Source organism: Camarhynchus parvulus, chromosome 9, assembly GCF_901933205.1.
Source record: "Camarhynchus parvulus chromosome 9, STF_HiC, whole genome shotgun sequence".
In the NCBI taxonomy this organism is placed as follows: domain Eukaryota; kingdom Metazoa; phylum Chordata; class Aves; order Passeriformes; family Thraupidae; genus Camarhynchus; species Camarhynchus parvulus.
Window position 1 is genome coordinate 3,248,074 of NC_044579.1, and position 10,727 is coordinate 3,258,800.

At 44.4% G+C, this 10,727-nt stretch overlaps 1 protein-coding gene across 2 annotated transcripts in view; it reads right to left on the reverse strand.

Moving 5' to 3' along the window:
• The window catches only part of GOLIM4 (golgi integral membrane protein 4), a 29,518-nt gene extending 19,004 nt beyond the window's left edge, over positions 1 to 10,514 (reverse strand). For both annotated transcript variants that reach the window (XM_030954757.1, XM_030954756.1), the window contains exon 1: positions 9,977 to 10,514. In XM_030954757.1, the coding sequence (XP_030810617.1) occupies positions 9,977 to 10,163 (187 nt within the window). In that variant the 5' untranslated portion in view covers positions 10,164 to 10,514. The remainder of the gene's footprint in view (positions 1 to 9,976) is intronic.
• Between the last annotated feature and the right edge of the window lie 213 nt (positions 10,515 to 10,727).

Below are 10,727 nucleotides of genomic sequence, written 5' to 3' on the forward strand. Positions count from 1 at the left end.
GTGAAAGTCCATAAAGTGCAACACACTGCAGGTGTGGAGGAAAAATAATTATTAACAAAGAACAGCTCCCATGTTTCCTCACTTGCTCCTTTGGGGAGCAGGTTGCAGGTCAGATTTTTAAATACATACTGGAGTTAATCTCCCATAAATTTGAATTATTTCCACGAGTTAGGAAATTTAACTTAAAACAGAGATTTCATAGTCTTTATCTAAGGGGCTCGTTACTACAGAAGGAATTTCTCCTTCTTCACTGCCAGCCTGGATATAAGATGTCTGAGCAAGAATCTGAAAGAAATAAATAAACTGAAAACCAAGTTTTATAGAAAAGTGGAACCTATATAAGGAATCTGACAAAATCCCACTGCTGGGATACACAAATCATTTTTCCTAGGGTAAGCTTGTACTTTTGCACTGATCTTTGCACAAATAGTTGAACTTTGTATTTAATAGAATGGTAAAAAATGGGGAAAATGTTGTCATGTCATTGGTGATAGGCAGTATCCCAAAACTGGAATTACTGCAGGTGTCAGCTTAATTCTTGAAATTACCTACAGAATGTAACCTACACTAATGAACAAAGACCCACAAGCTCACAGAGCCCATAAGCTCAACAGTTAACCTCACGGATCAATAAAGATCTTTCACCTTCAACAAGGAAACACTGAAACTCCTGGAGAACGCCCCAATAAAATCAAGTCCTCAAGGTTTTCCCCATAAAGAAAAGGAAGTGAGGGAGAAGGGAGGTGTGGAATGCCTGCACATTCCCAGATTGCACCACTTCCACCAGAGCTGAGCGTTAATTACAACACCGGAGTCATGGAGGTGATGAAATTGGGATTATTTCACAGTCAACGTTCCTTCTCTTATCTTTGCTCTGCCCCTCTAAGCAATAAGGCTGTTATTAAGCAAAAGAAGCCACTATTGTACATTTAAAAGAAAGCATTTCCCTGTTTACATCATCAGCAATTTTGTGACTGTGTTACTTTAATCATTTGGTCTGCCAGAAGGATTATCCAGAGTCTAAAATGCCACAGATCCCTGGAAAATTATGATTACACTGGGCTTTAAATATACACGATACAAGAAATTTAACTAATTTCAACATGAGTGCTTGTTACACTATTCTGAAATCCTTCTCTGAGCTTACAGTAGTAGCTTTCACTTAAAACCAGCAGATTTCAGTAGTCTTGGCAACACTCAGTGTTGTTTTCCCTCACACTGTGGCACAGTTGAACTGAGCCAGCAGCATGGGGTAAACCACCCTTGGCACCTCTCTGGTGACACTGTGAAGGTCTGCAGAACACAGACTTGCTATAAAAACAGTGAATTGCCCATTCTTGTCCCTGCAAATAGAACCATGGAAAAAGCCTTTCTGCTGAGTAAAGCATTTCCATGAGTCAAAGAGGAATGCCTTCAATATTCGGTGTAGGATAAATTCTCTAATCCAATGACAATAATTACAATTTTGACCTCAGATGACATTTCATGACAACTCTGATACATTTCATGCTGGGAGGAGATATTATTAATATAACAAGACCTGCTCTCCAAGCTTCCAGCCCTGTACTTCAATCAGTGAATCTGCTTTCAAACAAGATCCACTGATTTCACTACTGATAATCTTATCAGGAACAGCTTATCAAACTGCAGCAGCAGGATTCCTCACCACAGTACAAGCCATGCTGGCCTCAGTATCCAGTCCATCTAGTTCACAGACTCAGTTGAGGGTTTAGCAATAAATGGATATCCAGTGACACTGCAAATATCTTGGGAAAAATGGAAGTATTCATACAATAAAGACTAGGAAAGCTCTGTTTTAAGTACAGAGCAAGAAAACAACATTAAAAAAACCCATTTATTTATCACAGAATGGTTTGGCTTGGAAGGAACCTTGAAGTTCAGCTTGTTCCACTCCCTTGCCATGGGCAGGGACACCTTCACTTCCACTAGACCAGGCTGCTCCAAGCCACAATAGTTACAATATATTGAACAACATATTATATAAACATAATATATAAACAATATCATATAGAAATTTACTAATTTATGTCCTTAAAGCTTTCTGGTTTGAATTTCCACAAAAAAGGACAGAAATAGAGACCAAGGGAAGGTGAAACTGGTTGTGTGTGAGGCTGCACTGAGGAACATCCAGGCAGGGATGGACTGCTCTCATTTTGCTCTCTGCAAACCACAGCTGGCACTGTGCGGACTATGAGAATTACCTTGACTTCCAAACAAACTCCCACACTTTGCAATTTACTCACATGATCAAGTAATGGTTTTGTCTAATTACAGCTAGTCATGTCAAATTCCTCCTGGAAAACCACACCACGCACTGGCAGTTGAGATTTTAAAAATGACCCCTGCTTTGACTGAATTCCCTAATCATTTGTTTTGTTCAGAGTAGTAATAATTTGAAAAGTTTGTATTTAATATCTGGATCTTTACAATTCAGGGTATTTTTAAAGAGAAAGCAGAACATGTGTTTTCAGAGATCCTGCACAAAAATAAGCTATCAATTAAAATAAACCTGTTCCTCTGACTTACTCAGTATTCCAGGAAGAATTTACAACTAAAAAGTTCCAGAAGGCAATTCTAGTTCTATCTTCACTGAAAGTAGATCTGAAAAATGGGAAATGCTGGAGAATTTGGCACATTAATGCACCCCAGAAACACACACTTGATCACTGTGGCTTCTATTTGATTGTAAGGATGACAGGAAAATTAATTTTTAAACTGGAGCAAACATCTACATTTAATAGAACCCTTTTACTGCAGCCTGCATCACACTCTGCCTTTCTTAGAAGTCAACAACGCCTCTAGGAAACAACAGATGTAAGGTAAGTTGGGACAGAAGGAAGGATTTCTCATGTTTAAAGAGTAAACTGTAATAGCTGCTGCTAAAAATAAGTTGGAGAAAGGGTATTAAATGTGATTAAATATTTAATCCCTCACAGACAGGCTTCAGACCTGACTTTTATCAGGAAGGAGATCATGTTTCCAGAAATGATTTCCAGTGCACTCCACAAAAGGTTTCTTCCAACCCTTGGTACCACAGGTGGGATCAGCATTGCTGCTTTTCTATAGACCAGTAGATGGTAAAGGATTTGGGGTTTTTTTGGAGTGATGATAAAGGCAAATAGTTCAAACTAAACCTGTGTAGTGATTTTAGACTAAAATTAGCAGAAAAACAGACAAACATTGACAAAAGCTGCAGAGACAACAGTTTTCTTCTCATATCACCTCTGAATCTCTGGGTCTGCTCAACCCTCAGCTCCAGGAAACAAGGGCCTGCTCTTTCTCTCAAAAAGTGTTTTACACTTTTGTCAATTTTATGAAGGTTTAGTGATTGCATCTATATGGTGTCAGGATGTACATAAATATATCTGGAATTAGTAAAAAATACAGCTTGAAGAAAAAAGCCCAATCTATAGATGCACAAACTGCAGCCAGAAATCAAGAGTTTGAGTTAGTGATTCATTTTTTGACTGAAAATGGCTTAGTGGAGTGTGGTGGTGTGGACAGGAGCAGGCTCCTTACTCTGCCCTCTGGGAGCTCAGGCAGACCATCCTTCTCTCATCATGTCTGTAATTAAGCCCTGGAAATGACTGCCAAACCCTGGGATCTGAGTCATCTCAGGAAAATAAGATAGCAGCTAATTTCAGGTACTTTAGGAGAGGGGGAAATGCAGAGGACAAGGTGGAACAAATGCAGTTTCTTTTATTGATTAATTAAAAATGCAAAGTGGAAAATCTCAGGAGGTTTGGGTTGGGCTACGTGACCACAAAAAGATCAGAAGTGCACCCAGCTCACAAGAACCTTCCTTAAACAAGGGCAGCATCCAGACAGGTTGAATTCCTCAAGTGCTCACCTCAGGCTCTGACATGACTGGAAATTCATGAATCCTGAAAATCCCAAGGAAAATCACCCAGCAAAAAATTCAGCTTTAATTACTTGTTCTGTAGAGCTCATTTTTTTTCCCAGTAATCTGATTTATTTAGCTTTCATTACCATCAAACCTCAAAGCAGCACCTGACTTTCAGCAGGGCAGATGAAATGACTTTTCCCCTGCAAGGATCCCATTCCAAAAGGAGCAAAGTGAACTCTGTTAGCCACAAACTGCTGGCAATATCCTCAGCAGCACACCAGAGATGCTATAATGGGCACTCACATCCCTGAGAGGGTGGAAACCTTACTCATAAATTGCCCCACCCAAACTCACAGGCTGACAAGCAAACAGCCAGCCCAGTGAGACAATGAATGTGCTTGGAACATCATTTTTAAGGCTCAGCAATTCAGTCAGGCCGGAATATGAATGTCCAAGAAGCCAGAATGCAAACTCACCACCATCAACCCCTCCTGCCTCCCTCCTGAAGCGTCCACTCAGCTCCACCACTGACAAGCTTTAGGAGGCTCAAACCACCAGCAGTAACAAATATTTGATATTTTGCATCATGTTAGCTACCAGGTCTTGTGTCAAAGTGGGGAGGGGGAGCACCAAAGCCCAGGGAACAAACCCACCCCGTTGGCTCATTCTGCTCAAAATTCCTGCAGGCTGCCCTGTGATCCTCAGCCAGGCTCCAGCTGGGGTGCACAGGGAATGCTGCAGCTCTGGTTATCCAGGATTTATCCTGGAATTGATGTGTCCTCAAGGAAAGAGCACTTGGGCATGGGTTACACATAAATATGGGCACGTGCTCCATTTATCTTCCAAGTCAGAATTCAGCTGCTGGACATGGAAATTCTGCTATGGATCTGGAAACAAACTTCCCTGAGTTCACTGATCTGAACAGAGCTCCAGCACCTTTTCTGTACTTGGGTTATGAGTAAAAGCTGGATAATTCCAGAAAACCCAAAATCTTGAGGGTGAGCTACAAAACAGACCCATCTCTATCTAGTTTATACATATATGAACATGCAAATGCATATATATATATATATATAAATATATACCTTAGACCATATACCTCTTCCATACTAAAATTTTCCACAATTTCAAGTATTTCATGTTTTTTAAGTATTTAGAATATTAAATATCAATTGAAAATGTGGATGGAGGTTAAAAAAAATGTGAATGAAAGAAAAAAAAAAAATGGAGCCAGGTGATCAGAGGAGGTTACAAACCAAAGCTTTCCATTTCAGGAAGCCAGGTAGCAGAATTTGGGATGCTGCATTTGCCATTTCAGGGGAAGTACACACAGAACCAGCCTCTCCTCTTACAGTGCTACCAGGGATCTCTCAGGCAGCAAGAAAACACTATCAAAGTGCTGCAGTGTTATGTGCAGCCTGAAAGTCACAGGAATGACAGGAATTCAGGATTCTGTTATTAGGAAGAGCAACCAAACACAAAGGAGGTGAAGCAGATGCAGCTCTACTTGTCTGATGCATGTGAAAAATAAGTGAAAAATTAAAAGTAGTGCTGGTTCTTCCCAGCCCTGCCAACTCAAGGTACAAGTTTAAGGCACTGTAAATGAGGGATGTAATAGTGAAGTACACCCAGAACTGTGTGATGTCACAGTAGCTTTGGCATCTGTGCAGTTTGCACGCAGATATGATAAATATTAACCACTAAGGTGACACAGAACTGTGATCTAGGAGTGCAGTGCGTTGTGCAATTCCACACTCATAAAGCTACCATAGATCTGCCAACCCCCAGCAGGCCACCCCCTCAGGGAGCTTTCTTTTGGGACAACTGGCACACCAGGCACAGAGCGAGCCACATTTGCTTTACAGCCATTGCCTTCTAGCACTGCATCAGAAACCTCTGAGGAAATCCACACCTTGGCCACAGCAGGGAAAACTCTCAAGCCCAGAGTCCCTGCTGGGCTGGCTGCCAGGATCACAGGACAGTTTCAGGCTGCACAGAGATTGCACAAAGCCATCAGACTGACAGGAAGAGCAGAAAAAAATAAGGTAGTAAGAGGCACTAACTGTAGGCTGTTATTAGGATTAGGGATTAAAACAGATTAAACAGATTGAAATAGTACACAAGGGGTTACTTAACACCCAGAGGATGAGAAGACAGAAGCTGCAAGGGCTAAAAAGATGTCTGTAGATACTTTCAATCCTGCAGCAGTCACAGGTACCATCAGGCTCACCTGCAGCTCCCAGTGTGGTTCTGTTCTAGCAACTGAAGCCTGTTCCTGTATGGCCAATAGCTCAAGACTTATACTGACACAGTTTTAAAGGAAGCAAAAAGCATCAAGTTCTGCTTTTATCACTTTAAGAAGTACTAAGTAAGATTATCTCCATGTTTCAAATGTATATCGTGCTCAGAGAATGAGACTTTAAAATAATCAGCTTACTGGGAAGATCAGCTCCTCTATGAAAGACCTTCTAGATAACAATGACTTCAGGTTTCCTCAGCAGTCAAAAAATTTTGTGTCATCTCTGAATTTTGCCCCTGCTATTCCCTTTGTGGATTACAAAAGCAGCCCTACTTTCTCCATGCCCACCAGAACTTTGTTAGAGAAAAATACCAAAGTTTTATATTCTTCTACAAAATCATCTGCAATTGATCCTCTAAAGGGGGTGAGTTTAGGATCCCAGCCTCTCTAACCCAGTTACTGTATTTCCCAGGTCTGCCACCCTTCCCTTTCTACCCTGAGCTCATCCCAAGGGGCACAAACACTTCTCAGCAGAGTGGCTGAAGCTGTGAACACCAGGGAGAGCAGAAGCCCCCAAACCCACGGCCACGTGCACTCTCTTCAGATCAGGTGTGTGTGTTAAATGATTCTGAGACTCCTCCTGCCCCATTTCCCAGTGATCTGTGCATTCTGCCTTGGTATTTTCCCACATATTCCCAGGAGACTGAGCCTCCTTCAGGTGTTGCTGTGCTTGAGCAAAACAAGGCAATGAAAAAGATAAACATCTAAGACAGCTGGCTTTTCATGGAAAAACAGAAAGAACAGCTCATTCGGGCATAAAGAACTGGCAAGTACCAAAAAGGGTTGTTATTATCTACATTTTTGAAAAAAAACATAAAAACATGAAAAACAGTAGAGGGGACAAGCAGGAAGTGAGGAGAGCTGCACTCTGAGCTACAGCTGAGGATCCTGATTCAGATTTTGGGCAGACCAAAGGCATTCAGGTCCTAAACTGCCACTGCATCCATAAACTCAGGAGTGTCCATGAACCTCAGGCATTTCACAAATGGACTCAAGTTTCACTCACAAGCCCTGATAGGGGAGCTCCCAAGCTCCTCTGTGTGCAATCAGGAAAGGAACTGCCTTTGTAGGCTCCAGCAGTCACAACAAAACCCTACACAAAGTCAGACAGGAGGTGATACTTCAGTGCCCTCCAAGAGATTCACTCCAGTCAGACTTCCTGGGGCACAGCCAGCCTGCCACAACACAGCCTCAGCATTCTCAAAAACACCACTTCTAGAAGTTGCCTTTTTATTTTTGTAGTTTACATTTAAACCTATAAAAGCCTCCCAATGAAATGGTTGTTCAGGAAACAGAAGTCCAAGGAATCCTTTTCTGCTCAGCTTTAAAGTCTTCTCCAATCACCCAGGAGAGCTGTGAGCACCTGTGGCTGCAGCACCCTCCTTTCCTTCAACTTTGCCCTTCAACTGGTTTATTTTTAAAATATTTAAGAGCACTTCCATCATATTTCAGGACCCAAAGTTATCTCCAGTCCAGGACCTATAGGGAAACTGGTTATGCTGCATGGAAAAGATAAGCTGCATTACTTTACCAATACAATAATTTAATTTTATTCTTCTCATAAAGCAATAAACTCAAAGAATAATCTTTGGACAGCCAAGAGATGTAGCTCAGACAGTCATAGGGGGGTTTTTCTTTTTGCTTTGTTGCCTTTTTTTTTTATTTGGCAACAGGAACATTGTTGATTTAAAATCCAGGTTGTTTAAAATCAAAAGTTCAAAGTGCAGTCAGATACTGCACCTGCAAACCGGAATTGCTGTCAGCATTTTATGCTGTTTCCAAGTCTCTTCCCTCCTGTTGCTCCACAACAGTTAAACAGGCTCAGGAAGAGGTTTGGTGGTGGATAACACCAGTCAGCCTATGTCTCTCCACGTGAGCTGGGCACAGGCTCTGAATTCTCTGTGTTGTCCTCACTAACAAACTTCTGCTGCAAAAATCCAGGTGATTGCAGAAAGACAAGGAAGAAAAGTTTATTTCCCAGATCCTCTGGAGTCCTTAGGAATAAAACTTCCCTTTACTTTAGTGGGAAATTAGGCAGCTAGGGGCTGCTGCTGCATTTAGTATTTCTCTGGGCTCTCACCCTCTCTTAAAAGCTGTTAGTGGTCTAACAGCCACCTCCAGAACACAGGAAAATTTAAAGAACCATTTTTTTATTGTTACATTTTATTTTCCCTTGTATTCTGCAACTTAATTGCCAGTGATTATTTTTTTTAAACAGGGTTTACTGCTACCATACTTGGCATAGATAAATTCTCCTGCTTAATGGGCTTGATACACTGGCATGGATCCCAGAAGCATGTGAGCTTATTGCATGGATCATCAAATCTATTAATGTTACCAGATCCTGGTCCATAGCTCACATTTCCCATTGATAACACTGAAACAAGCAAGAGAATTACAGAAAATGCAGCTCCCACAATTGCCTCCCACAAATGAACATGCTTGGATAGATGGTGGCTACTCAAAATCATGTTTCGAGCATGGAAAGCTCAAATCAACAGTCCAGACCTCTCATATCTGATCCAGAGAATCTCCCCACTGTGGCAGGACAAAGTGTTTTGCACACTCCTCTTTGGCAAAGCTGGAGCAACAGACAAAGCCAACTTATCAAATTTTACCTTGAGAACAAGATGTTCCTGTGTCTTCTGTTGGCAAATGCACAGCCTAGCAAGAGTAGCCCTTTAGCCATCTGCCCCACACCCCCTTCCCAGCCAAACCTTTACACCTTTTCTATGACTAAAATAAAGGTTTCTGGCAAAGAACTCCCTGGTATTACCTGGAAATGGCCTGAAATTGAAATACTAAGCAAGGGTGATGTCAGCTGGTGACTGAACATGCTGAAGGAAGCAACCACTGTAAGAATCTAACAGCAGAAACCCAACTCTGTGCTCTCTGCACACAAACTGTGTGCTGCCAGGCATGCTTTGATGGACGCTCCCACAGGGAAAAGGATGGCTGAGGATCACCCTGAAGTTTAGTGCTGCTACAGCAGATCCCTCTGATTCTTCTTTCATGCTGTTTTGAGAGAGAAAACTTGAAAGTTGGCTCTGGGCTTTGTGCTGACCTGATAACCTTGCACTTGACAATTAGAGAGGTGCTGAGGTCTTTCACTTCCCAGACCATTGATGTTTCAGGTACATCCCTGCTGCTCTGCTTCTAGTATCTTGGCATGCAGATGTCAGACATGGACAACTTTTCATCTTCAACTACAGGACATCCATATCTGCTGCATCCCTAACCCAGATACACAAGGATCTGTATTTATGTGGCACCTTTAAGCCATGAAATTCAAAGTTATTCCAAAAGTAATAGAACAGCCTTACCCAAGTAACTTAAACTTTACTTTTAAATCACCCTTTAAAACCACTTTATTAGAGTACTCCTCTCCTCCATCCTGGAGCTATTTAAGGTTTATGCTGCCCAGGAGCTGCAGACAAATGCTGAATATAAAACCTTGTAAGACAAGGGGGTTTTTGTGGGGGAAGCCCACAAAAATCCCAGACTGGACACAGTCTGCACTGCTCGCCTGCCTTTCTTTCCCTCTTGTGCCAGGGATCGCCAAGTGATGTGCAGTCCTTTGGGAATCAATAAAAGTCACTACGGGATGTGCGGGAGCGAGAGGGCATGAGAGCTCTGCAGGAATCCACAACACCTCACCTAGGGAGACACTACAACCCCACAGGCTGGAGGAGAAGAAGGGGGAGAAGGAGCAAAACTTTGAGAGAGGCTGGACAGCCGGAGGAAGAGGAGGAGGAGGGTGTTCTGCAAGCCTTGGGGAAGGGCAGCAGAGGCTCCTGCCGAGGGAGTACCTTGTAACTGAGCCGAGAGCGACTCCTGATGCTGCTGGTACTTGAGCGCCGTGGCCTCAGCCTTCCTCAGCTGGCCCTGCAGCTCGTAGTAGAGCATCGCCCCGTACAGGAACCCGAACACCACGGTCAGCAGCAGCAGCGTCTGGAAAATCCGCTTCTGTTTCCGGGAGCACATCCCGTTGCCCATGTCCCCGGCGGGGTCCCGAGGGCCCCCGCCCGTCACGGCTCAGCAGCGGGCGGGAGGCGGCGGCATCGGAGGCCCCGGGAGGAGCAGGAGGAGGAGGAGGAGGAGAAGGAGGAAGGGAAGGAGGGACGGCGGAGGCGGGGCCGGCCCAGCGCTTCAGCCCCTGGGCACGGCCGCGGCGCCCGGGGCGGTCTCTGCGGTGCGGGCAGCGGCGGGGCTCATGCCGGGGATGCTCCGCGTCCCTGTGGCCGTGTGCCGGTCCCTGCGGCCGGGATGGGGGGCTGCGGGGAACAAAGGCAGGTCCCGGCCCCGCACTGACGTGTCCCCGCTCGGCCGCGGCTCCCCCGCCGCGGGATCCCCGAAGGAAGTCCCGCTCCGGGCGCGGCCTCATTGGGTCGGGCCGCGGGGCTCTGCCCTCCCTCCGGAGCGCATTGGGTGCCCGGCGCGTCCGTCCGCAGCGGGCCGCGCTTCCCGCCCGCCCCTCCAGCCTCTGGCTTCAGCCCCTCAGTCCCTCATCCCTGCATTCCGCATCCCCTCAGCCCCGCATACCCTCAGCACCGCATCCCC